At 45.5% G+C, this 21,485-nt stretch overlaps 1 protein-coding gene across 1 annotated transcript; it reads left to right on the top strand.

Moving 5' to 3' along the window:
* The first annotated feature begins 343 nt into the window (after positions 1–343).
* Positions 344–20,243, top strand: LOC149275389 (protein SHQ1 homolog). Its single transcript, XM_089504777.1, has 11 exons — positions 344–486; positions 593–657; positions 1,045–1,167; positions 3,616–3,767; positions 4,680–4,792; positions 7,469–7,563; positions 8,316–8,470; positions 9,673–9,726; positions 12,923–13,046; positions 14,314–14,434; positions 19,613–20,243. Exons 1-11 carry the CDS (start codon positions 344–346, stop codon positions 20,241–20,243), a joined length of 1,776 nt encoding a protein of 591 aa, XP_089360903.1.
* The last annotated feature ends 1,242 nt before the right edge of the window (positions 20,244–21,485 follow it).

The raw sequence follows: 21,485 nt of genomic DNA, 5'->3' as shown, positions 1-21,485 counted from the left end.
GGTTATTTAAAGACACACTTAATTGAGTCACCTGCATTCAAGCAGGGATATCAACCATGACATATTGGGAGTCTTATATATGATCACAGGGGAGAATAGGAAGGAGGCAGCCACAGACCGTGTGACCCCTGAGAATCTGCCCCTTCACCCTGAGACCCGGGGTCAAACCCTGAGAGTTCCCAGGTGTGGTTATGTCTGTGTATAGTGATCATACACTAATTGGCTGAAAATATGTGTAGTTTTTGCTTTTTTGGATGTCTGTAGTGAAAATTATATAAATTTATATAAATTGGGTTACTCTTATTTGTTGCACGTTGTCTTTCGATTTACAGTTCGATTCGCGATGATAACCCCGGCGTTTGAGATAACGCAAGATTCCTGCTTCCTTACGATAACCATTAAGGTTCCTTTTGCCAGAGTGTCCGAGGTGGATGTTTACATTGACGGAGATGACTTTAAATTTTATGCCAAGCCCTACTTTTTAAGGTAATAATGAAATAATTAAGGATGTATTTTTAAATATGTCTCAATGGGGCATTTTGCTTCTAAAAATCATTTATTTACTAATCTATGTTTTTGCTCCTGCCTACAGACTGAGTCTCCCGGGGAGGATTGTGGAAGATGGACGTCAAACTGCCAAATATAATGCCGATGAGGGTATGAACTTATTCTATTTCTGTCCGCGTGTCAGAGCGCCATGGTCCTTTTCTGTTGACAATGGCAGTATTGATTATTATTATCTGTCAGTGAAACTTGCGATGTGGCAGATACAGCCTAACAAATTCACATCTTACAATCATCACAGAACTGATGGGCTGAATGTAAATGGTAGATGCCGGGTCTCGAATATCTCAGCTGAACTCAGCAATTTTATGGTTACAACAAAACATCAAACCAGGGGTTAATTCCTCTACTGTTTTAGTAATGGTTGCGGTAAGATTTTTGCTTAACGTATGTTTCCTCTCTTGTAGAAAATTGCTACGTGCGATATTTGTACATTTACTGTCTTCTGCGTCCCAAATTTTTGGGTTTTTTTCTCTCCAGGTATATTTACTATTTGTGTCCCGAAAGAGACCCCCGAGGAGCATTTTGAGGGTCTTAACCTGTTGACCTCGTTGTTGGCACCCAGAGGAACAAAATCATGTAAACCCTTGATAGAAGAGATAGGTAAGGCGATATATATCTGGCTTACTTTCCTTGTCTGTCTTCAATTAGTTTTCTCATTTCTTTATTTTTCAAATGAAACCGAAAAAGACGGGTCATCTGCAAGGCATTCCCATCTGGCTCTGGATAACGTTGCAACAATTCATAATTATGAGTCAGATATATTGGCTGAAATTCTCTTGATTATTCAAGACCTTTGTTTCTGAAGAACATTTTTAAAACACAGAAAGTCCCCGACTTACATTAGTGGGTCGTTCGGCAACTCTGTATGAAAGTCGAGTTTTATACAACTTGGCTTCTTCTCTTGCCTCTTCATGTTCTTCTTTCTTCGTCTGATTCTCCACGGTATAACACCGCTATCCAGGTCCTTCCGCAAAATGACGGAGCCTCCGCAGACACGCTCTCCCACATCCTTGGAGGAATAAGGAAGTGGATGTCACCACGGTCCACTCCATGGCTCTACTCTTTTATGGAAGTAGTCCAAGCGGCCGGAATGTTGCAGACGGATTCGTATAGAAAGAGACGAGGGGAAATGCTTCTCCCAGAATCAGTCTGTAATATTTTGGCGTCTGTATTTCCACAAATGGGCCGGAGCCTCGGTACGCAGAACGGGGACAGCTTCTCCTACGTTCCTCTAACTGTGGGAGAGGGTGTGCGTGGAGGCTCAGCCGTTTGGCGGAAGGACCTGGATAATGGAGCTGATACCTGCGAGAAGCCAGACGAAGAAAGAAGGCAGAAGAACAAAAAGAGGGGAGACAAGAAGCGGGGTTGTGGGAAAGTAGACGGGGACAAGTAAGCGGAGACGGCAGGGAGATTTTTTTTTACTTAAGTCTGGAGCTACAGATGTTGGAGTTTGTCTATATACATATATTGATGAGCAAACAATGAATAAATGATAGAACCTCTTGAGCAACTTATCTGGTTTGTGTCTGTAGTATCATTATTTTGTTTTAGCGCGCAGTATGTTCCGAGAGTATTGGTTTTTTTTTTCACTTTTAAGCAAAAGCCAAATTAATGATGTCATATTGTAGACCAAAAAAAAAGTTGTATTACCGCATTAAGTATGCCTTATGCAGGGCCCAAACCCAAACACGTTTTCCAGCCCAAAAAAAGGCTTGATCCTACATAATGAATAAGATGAGATTAAATTCTTTATTACACCACAGCTCACTTTTTCAGAAAATGTTTTTTTTAATGTTAACTGTATAATATTTTTTATTATCTGAAACTTGCCCTCCGAAGCCTTAGTGTAGACTAAAACCTGCTATATTTCTGACTCGGTGATTATAACGACTCTCCGGTTACTGAGGTTTAGCCAGGAAAATGTGTTTCATTATGTTTTTAATTATGTTACGTTACTAAAATGGTTTTGGATTATTCCAATTTTATATAATTTTGTTATTCAGATTATTACTGTAGGTTTTATTACTTTGTAACTGTACCTTACCCTTATACTCGATTGTACATTGATTGTATGTTTTTTTAGTAGAAATTTTAGGCGCTCTTCCGTTACTTTTTAACCTTTTTCTAAAAGGGTCTATAAAAAAGCGCATGAAGACGATCTAAAATACCATCATTACTAGATCAGCTGCTATTTCTATCGTAGGTGAGATTACAGGCTGCGGCGTCTCTTTAGGGGCATTTAAATCTCTTCACGCTGTGATGTTATCCGTGGAGGGCTCTTCTTCCAGGGAAGAAATCCATACCTGTTTGAGTAAATAAGGCTCTAGCCCGCTATCTTGCTGCGTGACTTACATCCCAGAAATCAGGATCTTCCAGCAAGAGACGCTCCTGTACAGCTTTATTATTTCGTATAGCGCCATAATATACCGCGGCGCTGTACGCAGTGCTAGAAAAATGGCTGAAACCCATAGATAAAAAGATACTTATTCGTATTAATGGGTTGGAAATGGGCTGATACGCACTTGGCGTTGTCGTTGAACGCAGACCGCTGGGTGGCCATAGTTGTCGTCCTGCTACCGGACGCTGGACGCTGGCAAATATCTACACTTTGTCCCAGAAATTGAACTACCGCTCTGTTTTATATGATGTTTTTGTGCACCGAGAAGAGCCACTTTGGCTTATTTTCATGACAGATGCACTTTAATTAAGACTCTGATGCCGAAATCCCCTGTCAGCTCTTCTGCCGTGGAACACAGCAGGAAGGAAAGGAGTCTGATCCGGCAGTAAGAACAGAACCCGGGGGAAATATATCGCAGAATGATTATTCCTATAGTTATGCAGATTCAGAAAGGGACGGCTGCCTGTGCGTTTACTTCATTTCCAGCTTGTACTTTTTTGTTTTTAATCCGTAGTAAAAAGTTGCAAAACTAGGAGAACCGTTAGTTCCGGGGGTTCTAATTCATGTATTTGGTGTATTTTAACCTGTAAAATCCATCACACGGGGCAGTAAAATGTCAGCGGGTGAAACTGTATCTACTGTTTTTGTAGGTTCTCCCAGTGAGTTACCTCCGGAGGATGACGAGGAATTCGACTGGCAAATTGAACAAACGCCTTTCGAGGAACCCCCGGGAAGTGCGCTTAATCGTCAGTGCAGTTACGGCTTTGGCAATCTACGAAGCGGGGTCTTCGGGCGACTGCAGGTTGGATATAGTAATATAAGCCCCCTAGCGCTGTATACATTAATACCCCCCCTAGTGCTGTATACATTAATAACCCCCCCTAGCGCTGTATACAATAATCTTGGTTGGCTTAGACAAAAACCTGGTTTTGTAACCCCCACCCCAATGAACTCCCCTTATCTGCAGACCTGGAGGCCGCCATTGTTGTCAGCCATGTGATATTTTTGGTGACTTTCCCGGCTCAAACACCACACTGAGATGATGCTTTATGGCAATGCTAATGAAGTCCACTTCTCCATTGACGTAATTAGTCAGAGTGTCCGGCTGGGTGATTAAGACCAAGCCATTAATTTCTTTTGGTATATATTACTTATCTTTTATTGTTGTATAGCCATATCCTGCTCGTCTCGCCCTTCGTTAAACATCACACAGGGATGCATGATAACCGAGGCAGTCACAGATCTAAATGATTACCGGTCCGGGTTCACCTACACTGAGATTCAAGCAATAATCAGGAACCACCTTGTGGCGATTCAGACTACTATAGAGGGTTTCTGCCAGGGGCGGGCTGGCCTGGGGGGCCATTCCCGGTTTAAAATTCCAGGTCAGACCAGCCCTTTGTGAACAATTTTTTACCCAACCCGGGAAGGCAGAAACGCAGAAACCAGAAAGAAAAGCTGCGGGTGATGTAAGGAAGGGAGGAAGCGAATGAATGAGATGTTTAGCGAGGATGTATGTGTGTTAGCATGAATGTGTATGTGAGTTAGTATGAATGTGTTTATTATGTCTGATGGGGTGCATTTGGCTTTACCTTCCCCTGCACCAACAAGTAGCAATTGTTTTCTCTTTCCTTTATTATAGACTGCTATTTACCCCTTTAACTTTTGTACTTTCTTACATGTGAAAAATCTGCCCCACTGTGCTTTTCTCCAGGATGAGCTGAATGATATTATTGATTTACGAGACCCAGACATCACGCCGGTATCGGAACGCACGCAGAGGCGTCTGGCAGCTGAAAAGGATAAGTTTGACCCTGATCATTACCTGTAAGTGCCTTTTAGTGTCTGAGAGAAACTATAGCCCCAGGAGGGTTTTAGCAGAATGCTGCAGCTGCTGATGGATTTTCTTAACCCCTTAATGACAAAGCCCGTACATGTCCTTAAGGGGTTAAATCTGTAACCTCTACGCTACTGATTTCAACAGAAACACATCAGCCTCCCAGCAGATGTGGTAGAGGCTAATGGTGAGGGAAACTAAGCATGCATGGGACAGACATACGGCTCCTGAATCTAAGACGAGACCAACGACTGATTAAGGTTGGAGTCTTTACAGCAGGAGAAACGAGCGACTAGACGGAGGGCCGAGTGGGGCCGATCTGCCGACACGTTCTATGTTTCTGAGCTTATTTAGTATCCCATTGACTTTGTGCAACAAAAACCCCTTTTTTTCTTCTTTTTCTTACAAAATATGCTCTGATTTAGAAAAGCAGAACCCAGCAATCTATATACTTTTTATATTTTGATAAATATTATTCATTGCAGCATCAGACCCTCACAAATATTCAGACATTTGTTCTGTATATCTTTGATTGTTCTGACTTCATTTCTAAAAACAGGTTCACTTGAGGTTACTGAACTGCAAAAAGTAGACAAACCTTTGTCACTATGGTTACGGAGTAATTCAACATGTTTCGTGCTTTATTTTATATTCGTAGCCAGAGTTGCCAGCGACTTGTATTTTTCCCCACATTGAATTGTCTTTTATTCTTTTTTTTTTTTTGCCTTTTTTTGTTGCGTTTCTGTTTTTCCCTATATCTTTTGTGCCGCGGTGTTTATTCGTTTAGCAGTGACTTACACGGCGGTTGTGGTAATGTGAGAGGTTCCATCTCCTCCTTTCCTCCATAAAGGAATGGGATGCAAGAAGCTCGGGGGGGGGGGCTTGAGACCCCCCAGGAAAGGTGCAGTGTGGGTGTGTGTCACATTGGACCTTTTGTTGGCTTGTGCCGGCAGGGACAATGTGCGCCCATGGACCCTTTTGTTACCTTTTTTGCCGCAATGAAGCCAGATCAACTGAACACTCGGTTTTATGGTGGGGTAGGTGGGCTGGCCTCTTGCCCGCCGTCTCCCCCTGAAGTCTTGAGTGGTTTCCCTTCCTTAGGGGAGGACCAAGAAGATTCAGCCCTGCTGCTGAACTTATAGCCAGTGAGGAAAGCATATGCCAAATCCCTGATCCCTGGGGAGTGTGATTTCAGAAAAAAAACTGAGGGTCCACTATGGGTGGGCTGGACAGGGGGACAATTGTCACCCAGCCAGTCCAAAATTCTTCACAAAGGGTCGTCCGATCTGGCCCAGGCCGCTCGCAGAGACAGGGACACAGCAGGGTCACTGTAAGTGTGTGTATGTTTAAGTATGTGTGTTAGCGTGACTGTGTGTAGATGTATGTGGCAGTGCATATAAACGTTATGGGGGCCAAAGGGACCTTACCAGTCCTGGGCTAGGAGTTGGCAGCCGTCCCCTGACTGTGGCCTTACGACGGGACAATGGACACCACTCATGTTTCTTGGATATTTTTTTTTTACCACCATCTGCAATTTTAATTAAGAACCCCTCGGCCTTCTCTTTCCTCCTCAAATACTTTCTCCCCCTTTAGTCTTCCCACCCGCTCTCTTTATTCCCCTCGAAGCCTCTTCCCTTGAGCGATGTGGTTGCGCTTGTATTGTCCTTTCACTGGGGACCTTCGCCGTATGTTTGGCGCGCTCTCCGAGTCGCCGTGATCCGTTTCATACGGACGCCGAAGGAATTCTCCCCGCTGTTTTTTTTTATTGGGTCCGTCGTTGGATAGAGATGGCTGCCTGGCTCTGATCTCTTTATCAAACCTCTCGCTCTGACGAGCTGTTAGAAATCCCGAGCTCCGCTTTCAGAGATTCCTTTCGCTCCCTCGGAAGGCCGGATCCGAGATTTGAGCGTTTCGCCTTTATCCCAGAACGTGCCGGCGTTCTCTGTGAAACTCTGCGTATCGCGGGGCTTTTATCCTCACAAATTAAACGTTTAAAGCTCTGCCGCTGAGATCGCAATCTCTATCCGGCAACGTGAGCCGTGAACGAAATGCCTGGCGTGTTCTTGTAGATGCATCTTTTTCTTCCTGCTTATCCCCAAACTGTCAGCCGGTGAGATCCCTCCCCAAAACAATTACCCCCATGTAGGGGTCAAGTAAAGTTATCAAGGAGGCAAGGACCCCTCTGTTATTACCCCATGCTGTAAGTGCAGGTAGGCAGAATTTGTACAATGTATCAGTATTACTAACACTTGAAATAGACCGTTACCGGCATTTACGTGGTTAAAATAATCCTTGGGGTGCCGCATTGCAGGCGTTTTGAGGAACCTTTAGGCTGATTAAAAAAAAAACATGTCAACACTGAGCAAAACCTTTTAAGGATGTCTCGTTCTGGATAAATGTTACGGAGCGATATATTATTATTTATTATTTTATTATTTATTGTTTTTTATAGCGCCATCAAATTCCGTAGCGCTGTACAATGGGTAGACAGGACACAACAAGTAGTATGTAACAAGTCAATCTGACTTACAGAGACAACAGGCGAGGAGGGCCCTGCTCACAGGAGCTTACAATCTATGGACGTCATGTCAGAAACGGCAAATTTGATTATATCTGCTGTATGTGGGATTTTACCAGATAAATAAAAACGTTCTCCTTTGTGTCAGGGCCGACCTCTTTGAAGACGACGCCATTAAGCATTTGTTGAAGTACCAGCCTTGGTGGGTTGAAGGAGCGAGCGATGGATCCCAGGAGGGAAAAGGTAAGAATTTGTGGCTTATCACGGTACCTCCTTTATATAGAAACGGGGTAAGAATCTTGGTGGTCGGAGTTCTGAATTAGAACGCCGTGTGACCCGTTAGAGAGACGGAGGCAAAGCTCCGGCGACGGCTGTGTTCACCGGCGATGTACCGTCCCGAGCGTAAGGGACAGAACGATCTCTCTTTCTAGCGCGTTGCCAGAATACTAACGCTGTATTGATTTTACAGACTAACCGTGGCCAATAAACTCAAAGATTACGTTGAAACGCCGTCGTAACCCTGGCTAGAGTCTCCATCTTTTTTAATTTATTTACTTTTTTTTTTTTTTTCTGCCAATTTTTCCTGCTGTAACCCCCCCACACACACACACACTGTATGAGCCTCTATCACTTCTGCTGGCAGGCTGTTCCACTTATCTACTACCCTCTCAGTAAAAACAAAAAATATATCTTTCTTACATGCCACATTCTGTTTTAGATTATGGCCTCTTGTTCTAAATTTCCTTTGAGAACCCCCCCCCCCCCTCCACACAAAAAAAAACCTATACTTTGTTAAATCCTTTTAAGTATTAAAATGTTTCTCTTCGATCCTCTTTCTCTCTTCTATCTCCGAGCCGGACGTATTGAGATCCCTGAGTCTTCAATAAAGATATTTAATAAAAGATTTTATAGAAACGTCATTATTTTAGAAATAAAATCCTGTTCGGATACTTCTTTGTTTGTTTTTTCATAGAATGTTTTTTTTTTTCTTCTAGTTATCTTTAGTAACGAGGAAAAGGACCAGCTGAGGAAATTCACCAACAAGTCTTATTTGCTTGATAAAAAGGCCGACCGGATGGCGTTCCTGGGTCTGATCGACCTGCTTCTGCCGTATTGCTATGAAATCCGCGTTACGGAGGGGGACAGGAGTGTAAGTGGATTCCCGTCTGCTGGCGTCGTCTCGTTACTATGTCACCCCAGGGGGGTACTTGGCATCGAGTTATCCCACCTCTCCTATCTGATTATCGACAGATAAGGACGCACAAAAGGGCTTATTCTCTAAGACAGGCGTTCCGGTATTCTCAACGCATTGAGCTCACGATACATTATAAAAAGTCCGCCGTCCGGGAAGTTCTCCTACGTTAGACCTGCCTGTATAAAGCATAATTAGTGAGATTTCCCAGCTCGTCGTTTGAACAATGCTTTGTCCAGGGCCGGACAAGTTGACGGAGTTTAATCATCTCCTGTAAACTCTCTAGAAAAACCCTCGCTTTAGTGAATACACCTGAATATGTCTGTGGGGAGAAAAAAAGATATTCTTGTGTTTAACCCCTGAGTAGTGAAACGGCAGATTTAAATCCCAATTTCTCAAGACTTTAACGTAGTGTCTCATTAGTCCTCCTCACACGCATCGCTGCTTGAGCTCAGTCCCAAAAAGCTAATATTTTACAAATATGTTGCTTTGTGTAAATAAATAAACCAAAACTGGGTATTTATTCTCGAAGTTTTTTTTCTATAGTCTGGAAACAAATTACAGTTTCCAAGGAGACTATTAAACCGTTAAAAAAAAAAAAAAAATGAACAATGTTTCCACTTTACTAAAGTTCTGTCTGAAGCCGGATTAACCACAGGGTTTAAAAAAAAAAAAAAAAAAAAAAAAAAAGGCTTGGGGGTGACAGTGGCTGGCTTAAGATAATGAGAGTTGGAGTTCTCTAAACCGACCATCTATGCTTTTTTTGCAAAGCAGCCGGATTCCGTTCAGACTTAAACCGGTTTCTTTCATTTTTTTTTTTCCTGCTGAAGCCGGTACGGAGCGGAAATGTTTTTTATTATTTTTCCTGACTCATATTTGATTTTTTTTTCTCTCTTTTTTTTTGGGAAAGTGCAGGAATTTGCTCAATGTCTGGATTTACAGGAAACCCCAAGAGAAGCCGAGAGAAATCTTGCAGACCATAATCTGACCTTTTTTTATTTATTCGATTCTTATTGCCAAATTCTTTCTAATCAGAGGGTGTCCCGTTTCCGAACTGTAAAGATCGAGTGCCCAAACCTGCCGCGCGACCGCTACGAGACGTGTAGATAATATCTGAGCTTAGAATAATTCTCCTAAATTAATTTTACTATTTAACACAGGTGGAGTCTCCCTGGAACATAAGGAAGCTGAGTGGAACGCTGAGCTGGTTTGAGGTGAGATAGTAACTTTTTCGTTAACTTCTTATCCTGTTTGCTCCGACTCGCGCGCGCGAAGGGTCCGCCTCGGGATACGCGCTAACGTTTCATTTTACGGCTTTCGGCATGTAAAGGGTTAATATCTCGTTCTCACCGGAATCCTCTAGATCAGAATTTTCTTCAAGATGAAGAGCGCGAAGTACTTTTTAAAAACTACCAATTAATGAACAAAAATACACAAAATGAATCTTTGTGAATGTTTTTTAGTATTGTGATCAGTAATACGCTATGAGACCCCCCCCCTTCTATGTAGGTATAAATCCCCCCCCCCATAACGTCTCTGAGCCTGCATTAAAAACCGCATTATCTTCTTTTATTTCTATAGCGCCAACAATCTCCGCATCGCTTCTTACAGTCCCTACATTCAAAGGGTCTGACAAAAGTAGAACAGACAGCCTAAGAGGAGCCGATCCATTAGGTAACGAGGGATCGGCTCCCAAGCTTCTCGTGGCATTAATTTATCTGAACCCTTTTCCCTGTGCTTTTAAACTGAATTTAGTCCTTCGCTTCACATTACTGGGCAGAGCTGATGGCAATTAAAGTGAATGACGAGGGTTTGGGGGAAGTGACAAGACACAAAGTATCAGCAGATGATATTTTAGTTTGTGTATCGTACGTCGTGGGTTGCGGTATTGTCCACGTAACAGTACCAGCAAAATGAATTTACACGCCATTTAAAGTCTGCTGGAAGCTGTTGACGGGGTTAACAGCGCGTGTTCGGGACACGGACATGCGATGCCGGCGGCCGCAGCTCTAGACCTCCAGCTGCTTGAACCAAAGCCAGAATTAAAACTAGACCAGTTAAGCTATGGGGAGGGATTGCGTCCGCCGGTGGAGGAGGGATTGCGTCCGCCGGTGGAGGAGGGATTGCGTCCGCCGGTGGAGGAGGGATTGCGTCCGCCGGTGGAGGAGGGGTTGCGTCCGCCGGTGGAGGAGGGATTGCGTCCGCCGGTGGAGGAGGGGTTGCGTCCGCCGGTGGAGGAGGGGTTGCGTCCGCCGGTGGAGGAGGGGTTGCGTCCGCCGGTGGAGGAGGGGTTGCGTCCGCCGGTGGAGGAGGGGTTGCGTCCGCCGGTGGGGAGAGGGTTGTGTCTGGCGGTGGGGCAGCTGCCAGGACCAGCCAGATGCCTCAGGGGGACCTCTTTGAAACTAAACGCAGCCTGAACATTATTCAAGCGCGTGAGGCCGATCCGGGACTCTCTCCTATGGTTTTTTTGGGGGGGGGGGGGGGCAGAAATGGAATGGATGTAAAAGTGAAAAGTAACACTGACAGATTTTGCATCTCATTGAGTAATTACTGGGCAATTTGCGCGTTGAAAGACTGGAAGACGTTCCGGCCGGACGTTCTGCTTTCAAGTTCCCTTCTGATCTGTTTGGTAAAGATGCTTAAGGGAACTCATAAAAATTCCACCTGCAGCCTGCGATTCCAAGAAGAGACTGAAGGGAATATCGCATATCCACGTCAAACCACAAGCTTTTCCCGTGAAAGCGTGCGTCTCGCTCTTCCGAGGCTTCAAGAACACCAGCGTTTTCCAGAGCGTGACTCTCGTCCTTCTTGACGTTATCACCGAAGTTCATCGTGTGGCTGAGAATGAAGAGATCGTTCCGTACCTGAAGATCAACCGGTGTATAGTTTGTGTCTCTCAACTAACGGGTTAGAACCTAAAATGGCTATCGTTGCACTGGCTCCATAGAAGACCCTTGCATCTTAAATGTGGACCTCTGAGGTCTTCAAAGCTTGCGTCATTCTTGCAAACTTCTTGCCCTACTACAAAGGTGCTCCAAAGCATAAATTATTCATGAATCATGAGAGATTCAGCAAATGATGGATAGGGTTGCTGATATGTAGGTCTGAGGTTTTTGTTTGCTATCCCTTTGGTCTGCTTGAAGTGTCCTATGCCTGGGTTCTCCGTGGGCTGACCTCCCCGAGGACTTATGTCCGCCAACGACGCCAAAATAGAGTCAGACGGTCCAACCTTAGAAGCGAGCAGAAGTGGTAGATCATCTAAGGTCTGCGGGAGAAACAAGGCACCCTGTTCAGAGGCGTCCCACCAGCCCGATCATCTCGTACTATGGAACAGCAGCCATTCAGGTTTTCCTCGGACTCATTATCATTAATAAAAAAATAATCCACCCGGTATTCGAAGGAGCTGGGACCGTCTGTGTGTTTAGGTCGGTGCAGCTTTATTTTAATTTTATCTGAGCAGAAATCATGGTCGCTGCCACCGCGCACCCGTGTCTACATCACTATTCTATGGGCTTTGATGAATTCTAAACACAGCGCCACCCGTGGCATTTTCCGGTACTGCGTTGCATTTATTGTCCAGATTGGGTGGTTGGTGTTTAGTTTTTCATATGGCGCACCCTGTAGGATGGAGGCCAGAAGAATGACCATCAAAAATGACGTCTCGCTCTCGCCTCAGCCCCCCGACTTCCGCCTCCATTTTTTTAAGGGTTCCAGGGCTGTACATTTAATTTTGTACAACAGCTGAATCCGACCGCGGAGGAGATGGTAACGGTGAAATATTCATGTGACATGAAACTGCTTTGAGCCTTGGCAGCGCAGAGCGGCTTTAATTTTTAATCCGTGGTAAATGTCGATGTCTAATCAAGACAACATAATTCATAAACAGAATCCGTCCCGGAGAATCCGCAGTCCCCTCCTTCAGAGTCTTTAGTGTTTCACAAATGCCTTCGGCTCTCGCTTCCAACAACGCGCGCCGAGCGGCAGATGACTGCAGGGAAACGCGGGAGAATATCCGTTCTTATCCCTGCGCGGCACTCCTGGCTCCCCGATGGCATGAACCGTTCTAACAGATCCAACGTGTACATGTGTGTTTGATAAATGTCACGCGTGGCTTTACTGCTTAGTTTCATTAACTCCTAGGTTTAACACGTAAAATGTGTTGATCGTTCAAAAAAGTGTGTGTGTTTTTTGCAGTTTTGAAAGGGGTTTTTACTTTACTGAGAGGGTGGTAGATAAGTGGAACGGCCTCCCAGCAGAAGTGGTAGAGGCTAATACAGTGAGGGGGTTTAAACATGCATGGGATAGACGTACGGCTCCTGAATCTAAGACGGCTCATTATTAGTAAATGAATGATTTAGGAGTTACTTGGATTATTTTTATATTCATCCCTTCCTTTTCTTTCATAAACAGAATTACAAGACGGTTCAGGAGGTCCTGGTGTCGTTCGGAAGGCGCGTGTTGTGCTACCCTCTGCACCGGCACTTCAGTCTGGTGACGAAGGCTATCGAGGATACGTGTTCGCTGCTGAAGCTCGGTGAGATATTATCACGGTCCGATCCGGTCTACTTAAAGTCCTCCCTCTGTATTGACTACTCTGTGCGTCTGGGCTGGGGCTGATGTGAATTGCAGTTAAAATTTGCCCAGCCTTACCCTAGTCGGGTCTGTATCATGCTATAGCTTCCCAATCCCTCCATAATGCGATATAACCCCTGGTTTCGGTACCCGTCGGAGAAGAGTCGATGGTCCTTTCTCTGAGTGGCGCTGATGGGTCGCGGACGAGTGCCCACAGGGGGCTCTAACCACACGACTCTATCGCGACGTGGTTCTCGTCTGCCCTCAGAAGCGCGTTTTATTTAACGCAATCTGGAAGTGATTTCAGCCCTTTTTAAATTCTCTGCCAAAAAAAAGGGGGGGGGGTGAAAATGAGATCGGGGAGAGCTGCCAAAAAGTCGCTCGAGCTTAGACAACAATATCTGTTATTTTTATCTCTTGCTGTATAACGGAGCCAGGAATGTGTAACGGAGAACGGAGTCTTTGTATTCCGGCTCCGACGGCTTCAGGTCGAGTTTATTTACGACGAGAGCGTATTATTATTATTATTATTATTTATTAAGAACCCGGCGTGGCGCGGGAGGGGAAGACCGCCAGACCGCGGGCATCTACCCCGATCCGTAGGATATTCCGTTATATCCGCGCTACTTATACATCAGAACCCACGAAGAAAAGCTCCAAGACGACTCCTCGTGCTGGGATTCCAAGCTTCCCGCGCAGCGTTCCCACAGAATTCCGCTTCTCCGTAACAAAGGAAACTTGGTTACAATGTAACATTTCTGCATGAAAATAACGTGTTCTACGTAGCGAGACAGCGGCTCCTGTCTAGAGCTCCGAGCTTGTAGCTGAAGTACATCTTCAGGCCGGGGAGGATTTCCGAAGACTTTAAAGATAGAAACATAGAATCTGCCGGCAGATCGGCCCCCGTCTAGTCGGCCCGTTTCTCCTGCTTTAAAGACTCAAACCTTAATCAGGACTCTCTCCAAACAGTCCTCTGTACAACGATACAAGATCCTTCTACTGCCTCACCCTATACAACCCAGCATTCTGCTCGCATCTCCTGCTGCTCTATCGCATCGTCTACCTGCCTTTAAATCCTCCTGAAATAATCACCATCGCACGTTGAGGTCAGGGCAGTATTTTTATGCCCCAGATGCGTTATCTTGCACTTATCCACGTTAAACGTCACGTGCCGCAGCTCTGACCGTTTTTCCACATTATCCATTTTTTTGTTTTTTCCTTTTTTTTAGGTAAGGCGGCCATTTTGAAGTGCTTGTTGGATATCCACGTCATATTTCAGGGAAATGACCCGGCGTACATCCTGAATGACCTGTACATTACGGACTACTGCGTCTGGATTCAGAAAGTCAAGTAAGCTTTCGTTTCTAAAATGGCATTTTGTGTCCCAAATTAGCCCCAAAGTTCAGGCTAGAATTTCAAGTGTTGTGCCGTCACCACGGAAACTAAGCAAACAGAATATTGAACGTTGCCGTAACAGTTTTACGTTTTAACCGTTTCATTACCAGGTGGTGGCAGTTCAGGGGGTCCGGTGCTTATGAGTCTGTGGGTGCAGACCTCTCTGTTTTTTTCCCCTTATGTTTTGCTTGGTTTTTCTGCTGATTTAAATGCCCTAGAAAATACTTTACTGACATTCAGTGTTTTGTATAAGCGCGTTTCCATGGCGATTAAGCTTTTGGTTGCAGTTTTCCGTAGATTTGACATTTTTTGCCCGGCGCTTTGCAATTCCTCTGGTCTGTTTCCTTTGTCTGGATTTAGACTTGCGGACCGGCAGCGACGTGTGAAAAACGGCTATAAAGTTCTAGAAATAGTAATAATAAAAAATAATAAAATATTCGGTGGGTTCGCCGTTTATCCGACGCGTCTTCAGATCCGTTAGAGAATCGCGTAGGACCGGTCGCCGTGTGCAGTAAGTATCCGAGCCGAGACCTCCATCCAGGGTCGTATCTGTCGGCGGAAGCAATTCTAGGACAAGCTGCTGCTCGCCATCCAAGCAGAGCCCGGAATGGCTCGGAGACCCCCCCTGCGCAAGATTTCACCGGAGTATCCTTTTAATTTCTCGGAAGCCACGCACGCTATCTCTACGCGCATTAGCACGTTTCCTACAGAGTAAGCGGGCGAAGCGACTGCGGTGACCGTGGTTTAATGCTTGTGAGCGGCCACGAAGAGGCAGGTGGTGAAAGCGCGAGGACGCCTGGTCGTAGCAGATTGAAAATTGCAAGTTTAACCCCTGAGGTCGCAGCCTTCATTCCGTTGCTAGTGCCAAGTGAGCTCATCGGACAGCCTCCCCCATCTGTACCGTCATAATACGAGTAACGGGACCCCATCAACAAAGGAAAAGAATGTGTGCGCATTAACTAAATAGCGCGGCGTGTAGCGTTTCCATGCGATGCCCTCGTGCCCAGCAAACATTCTGAGCTCCTAGGAAAGAGGGGCAACGGGGGGAGGAAAGAGGGGCAACGGGGGGAGGAAAGAGGGGCAACGGGGGAGACCGTCCCTTCTAAGCAAGACTTGTTTTAGGGCTGGATTGGAGATGCAGAATCGACATGATGGACGATCGTTGGGATTTAACAGGAAACCTAAACTGCTTTCCACAGGGCCCTTTAAATGTCAGTTTGCACTTCAATTTCGTGAATTTGCTTCTTTAGAGTTTAAAAGAGTTTAAGGGTCATTTTTTGTCCGTGGATCCCCCATTCTGTGCTCCGACCATTAATTATTATTTATTATTTCATTTATTATAATTATGTAATTCAGCAAAGTTGGATCAAATCACTGGCTAAACACCGCGAATTTTAAAAGAAATTTAGTGTAAATTAACCAAGTTTTTTGTGTTTTGAGTTAATCCTTTTTTTTTTTTTTTTTTTTTTTTGGCCAAAATGATTTTTTCGCCATAAAAGCTAAAATATCACTCCAGCGGTGAGACTCCTACTTGGAGAGTTCTTAGTACATGGGGCTTATAGAAACATGCGGCAGCGAGAGAGATATCTCTGACCTCGTTAGAATCGTCTTTTATGGCAGTAATTCATAACCTCGACTGACCCTCTCTTGTAATAACGGTTTATCTTCTTTACGGTCTTAGTTTCCCGATACTTTGTGTCCGTCTCCTCTGATTCCGGGACGTATTCGCCTCCAGTAGCGTTTTTTGGCGTCTCGGATCCTGCTGCCCCCTTTCTACTCCAACCTACCCTTCATTGCAAACCCTGAATTGTTGCCTGACCAGCAGGGGGCGCACAAACCTAATGCTCCTGTCCCGGGATATACCAGATTGTGAAGCATGTCTCCTTCACCTCTTTCCCTTCCCTATTAACCTTTTAAACACTGTTTTTCCCCAGTGGCTTCTGAGGTCAAAACACATTATTGATTATAAAAAAAAATGTAAAAAAAATCCATAATATGCTTAAAATGCATTCCCCCCCCCCCCGTAACTTAATTAACGTCTCTGTCTTTACAACTCTGACAAAAATGTCCGAACAATTAGCAGATACGTTCTTCTTGCGCTAATAAGTTAATCAACGGGCAGTGCCAAAGCGCGTCGGGCTTTCGCTCCGGGCCGAATAACTTTGCCGTGATGAAAGGGTTAAACGAAACGAGCAATTAGGGACTGTGTGGGTAATTATGGCAGTCTGGGAGCTTGTTGGAGAGATAATGGGGGTGACCCCGTGTTAAAGGGCTCCTGCTGCCGTCCCCGTGGAATCTCCTACCGTTTCCGATACAAACCGCGGAGCGCTGATAAAAAGAAAGCAATTACTCTCCTGTTTCGTTCATAAAGGCAGAGTTTTGTTGGCCGCTTCAGATAAAACATGCGCGGCTGAGATAACGCACACAGGCACTGCTGAAAACGGCGAGAATTTGCCAAACCGTCGCAATTTTCTGTTACGTTGTTCTGTATTAGAGGGGGGGGGAACGCGTACGGCTTGGAGGAGAGAGGGGATGGGAGAGAATCATTTAAATACTTTAAAGGGAGGGAAGTTTATTTCAATGGAGGAGAAATGTGAGAACGAGAGGGTCAGAGGCTTAGATGGACTGCAAGGAAGTACTTGTTGGTCCAAAAGCGCCACAAGGAAAGCACTGAAAACGCAAGAGTTTATCCTTTTCTTGATGTCACGCTTCTGTTATGACATCACATCGCTACCACGAAACGCCGAGAGGCAGGACAGGTGGGAGCGCGGGACCCTCCATTGCGTTTGTGTCCTCCTTTTGCGTTTGGGACAGAATAATAAACTTCTGCAAAGCAGACACAGAGCGGGATAAAAAAGTATTTATTCCGGAACGCAGCGCCGGCCCCTCTGCTGTTATTTATTCATTTATCTCGCCATCGTCCTCCGCAGCCATCATGGAGATATCGGTCAGAAATAAAATCGTATCGGGAGGCGGCCGGCGGAGCGATTTATTCTCCCAGGAGAAGGAAAAATAAAAGCCGCTGAATCAAGAGAACGGCCCTCGGCCCCGGGGATCGGTGTGTGACGTTATCTGCCGCCCCGTGGAAGCTTCGAAGGGTTACGCAGAGGAGCCGAAGCGGCGTCTCTCTGGAGGGTCTACCCGAGACGCGGAAATCTCCGGAAGCGGCGATCGGTTTGTTGGTAAATACAGGATATGCTTGTCTAGAACGTCACGCGCAGCGCGTCTTTGTTTCTTTTCGAAAAAGACACCGAGGCCTGTATAAGGTTTGAGTCTTTACAGCAGGAGAAACGGGGGCCGAATGGGGCCGATCAGCCGGCAGGTTCTATGTTTTTATGAATGGTAATTGTCGGGAAGCGGGTTACAGTATTTAGCGGGCGATCGGTAGGCAGATAAGGGCTGGTCGTGGGGTTTCTTGCACTCGTTATTGGTTACGTTGTCTTGTCCTCCAACCACTGAATGTTCCAGAATAACAGAACAAAACTCAACCATGACTCCGGAACCGCGGGAGATTCGCCATGACAGGAGAACGTCTGACACTCGTCCTTAAACCAAGAACGGCTGCATCCCGACCACCTCCTGTACCGAGCCGCCCGGAGAATTCCCCTTTTTGCATTCTTTTCCCTTAATTCTTTTCTTAAGGTTAAAGTCTTGCTTTGCACCGCGTGACTCTTACCTTCCGAGGGCTGTAGATTGACGCACGACGCGCTGATCTTTTATTTATATAGCGGCAACGTTTTACGTAGCGTTTGTTTCCAGCATGTGCCTGACTTACGGCTCCGCTTACTAACCGCGTTTTTTACTATCGTTTCGGATCAATTTTACAAAATCTTTAACCCCCCCCCAATGTGGCAGTAAAAGTAACCTATTAGTATAATAGTCCTCAGTAGAAGGAACTCGCCCCCTGCGTTCTGTAAAACGAGCTTCATCTAAGCTGTCGTGTTAAATGGTGCAAATCTGCAAAAACAGCCTTTTAATTACCATGGTGATTGCTCCACGCTTACCACCAGAACTTCATCAGAAATAACGAGGCCACGCATTGTATTTTGATTATTTAATTTTGAAATTATTATTATAATTTACAGCATGTTAAAAAGTCCATTATTACAGGCAGAAAGGGTTAATACACCGCTCTGTTAGGGATCAGTATAAATAGGGTGTTTATGAAAAAGTTGGCTGCCTCGTTAAAAAAAAAAAAAAAAAATGAATATATTCTGTATTTAATCCAGAAATGTTTTAAAGGTCTGTTACAAAGGTTTGGCCCCCAGGGGCAGTGATGGGAAACGGATTCTTAGCAGGTGGCGGTGGATCTCACGGTTGGTTTTAACACCCAGATCAGGTCATTAGGGATAGAATGGTCACCTGTGGAGGGATGGTAATTAGTAACAGCGGGGTAGAGGCGCGTGTCGGGGTAAAGGCGCGTGTCGGGGTAAAGGCGCGTGTCGGGGTAAAGGCGCGTGTCGGGGTAGAGGCGCGTGTCGGGGTAAAGGCGCGTGTCGGGGTAGAGGCGCGTGTCGGGGTAGAGGCGCGTGTCGGGGTAGAGGCGCGTGTCGGGGTAAAGGCGCGTGTCGGGATGATCACGGTGAACTCCCAAAGCCCATCCCCGGAGTCTCCCGTTCTTCCCACCTCCGCTCAGACCACAGAACCTTCCCCAAAACTGGAGTGAAAAGCAAACATCAACCTTTAGGAGTCCTCAACAATTTCTAATATACATATATAATATATTTGCAAGCCGGGCCCTCATTACCTTTGTTTTAAGCTCCTGTCTGTTACTTTTTCCGGGTGTCCATTCAGCCTGTATGGACTCGACCTCCCCTTCCGGCTCATTCTCTGAATCTTCGTTATCTTTGTAACTGGTCTTTAGTTAAATGAGGCCAGCATAAAAAAAGATGAAAAGTTACCCAAGCTTTCAGGATCTCAGAGGTCCTTTCTTCAAAAAGAACCAAGACAGAGGAAAGTGTGCACATTAATTAGCATAATTGTGACAAGTGAGGTTTGTTTTATTTTCAGTTTGTGTCTGGCTAAGCATTCTGAGAGTTGCACCCACAGCTGATGGTGGAATTTTGCACAGAACCCCTTAAAGTATAGAAACCGCTTCTTTTAACACATGTTTTGGTTTTCTTCGTGTTTTAGAGCCAAAAAAGTATCCTCCCTGTTGAGCTTCGTGCGAGAAGCCAGCATCTCCAAGACTGATCTCGGGTTGGAACTGGAGGAGCTGGAAGAAGCAGCTCGTCTCGTGCAGGAAGAGGAAGAACATCTCCTCTCCGAGTCCCTCCACGTTCCCAGACGACAAGCTGAGCTCCTCGACTCCGATACGTCAAGCGGCAGCTCCTCGTCCGGCACAGAAGACTCCCCGTCTGAGGACGACGAGCCATCGGAGACCAAAGAGCCTGCTCTGGAGGAATCTCCCGAGTCCCTCCAGAGGGAGACCGCCAAGCTTCTTATAGAGGACATCGAGACGAGCCAAGAACCAGCTGAACACACACACGTTTCACCCAAACCCACATCTGTTCCCTCGCAAGCCGCGGAGGCCATCGAAGAGAAACCAGAGGCTGTAATTATCCACTCGGAGGATCCATTAGAACAAGCTGCTGCTCACAGCAACACTCAAAGCGTTCCGGGAGCCGTCTGCGCCCTGCGAGATACAGAAGAGACTGCCGTGACGTGCGCCGGCAGAGAGTTCCTTGAAGTGACGCCGCGGAAAAATCCAATGCTCATTGTTCCCCAAACAGATGAAAACGATACCATGTCAGAGGAAGCTTAATCTTCCCTGCTCCACCGCTTTAACCTAAGACTGCTTCCCTTTCCTCGTGGAAAGAATTGTTGGGGCGGATGACCTTTGATGCGGTTTAAAGCGTGCGTTCGGCGTTTATATGGCGCTGCTTCTAGTCGATTTGCGCGCTCGCATTCAGATCTTACTGGTCGGAAGCGGATGAATCACATTTATCAGCAAAACTTGTTTTTCGTTATCGTTAAACCGGATTTACTCGTACAAAGTATCTGTCGTTTGCTTTGTAAATAACGATCGGTTCTTTGTGCAAACATTGGCTATTTCTCCCCGATTTCTTTCTAGGCTTTCCTATCCTCCTGGAAGATGATACATATTATTCTATACTCTACATTGTGATACGTTTTATATGTTTTCTGTATTAAAAAAATAAGAGCAGAGGTTAAATAAAAGGTTTCTGCTCGTGCGCATGCACACAGCTGGAGTTCATTCATTCGCTCAGAGATCCTGTTCCGTCAGCAGGGAATCTGCGCCGTTATGAGCCAGGATTAGGACTTCATTTACTTTAAAACTCTCCTTATAAACGGGAATATCTTGAAAAGTAATTTGTGATCCCTCCATCTACACGCATTCTCTGGCACATTGGATGTTTTTCAACGAGATGCCCCAAATGTATCCAAAGAAACCGTATTAGGGCAACATTTTGATACATTTCTGTAATTTCTATGATGATTTCTCAAAATGTAAGGAAGTCCTACCATTCCTTGATAACCCTAAACCCTCCCGGTCCCTTTAACGTATTTTCTACAGCCAGCAGGAAACTCCTATGATTGCCAGCCAGCCGGCTGGCCGGCCAGTAGGCATCCTTAGTCTGGCTGAGAATCCCGGCTAAGACTCCGCGTTCTTATTGATCTAATCGATAACATTGATAATCCCAGCTTGCCTTTGATACATTTATCGAAACACAGGAGCCGTTTTGTTAAAAGCAGAATTAAGAGATGACCTCTGCCCCCCCTTCATGATCCTTTCTTAAGCCTCCTCTCCGGCAGACTTTGTGTCGGAAAAGATAGGCATTGATTAGGTGAGACTTAGCTGCGTTTCCTGATAAATGCACCAAGGAAATTGATTAATACCTCCGGAGCGCCAATAGAGCGTTTCTGTCCCGAGCAGACACAACTTAAATAACGTCGAGAAGATTGAGCTGATGTCTGAAGGCTGAAGAAAACAAACTCGGAAATACTTGTCGGGGAGATAAATGGCCGGACCGTTTCTTCCCTC

Source organism: Sceloporus occidentalis, unplaced genomic scaffold, assembly GCF_023333645.1.
Source record: "Sceloporus occidentalis isolate IW3139 unplaced genomic scaffold, rSceOcc1.0.p SCAF_291, whole genome shotgun sequence".
NCBI lineage: Eukaryota > Metazoa > Chordata > Lepidosauria > Squamata > Phrynosomatidae > Sceloporus > Sceloporus occidentalis.
This window is presented reverse-complemented; position numbering and strand designations above follow the sequence as displayed.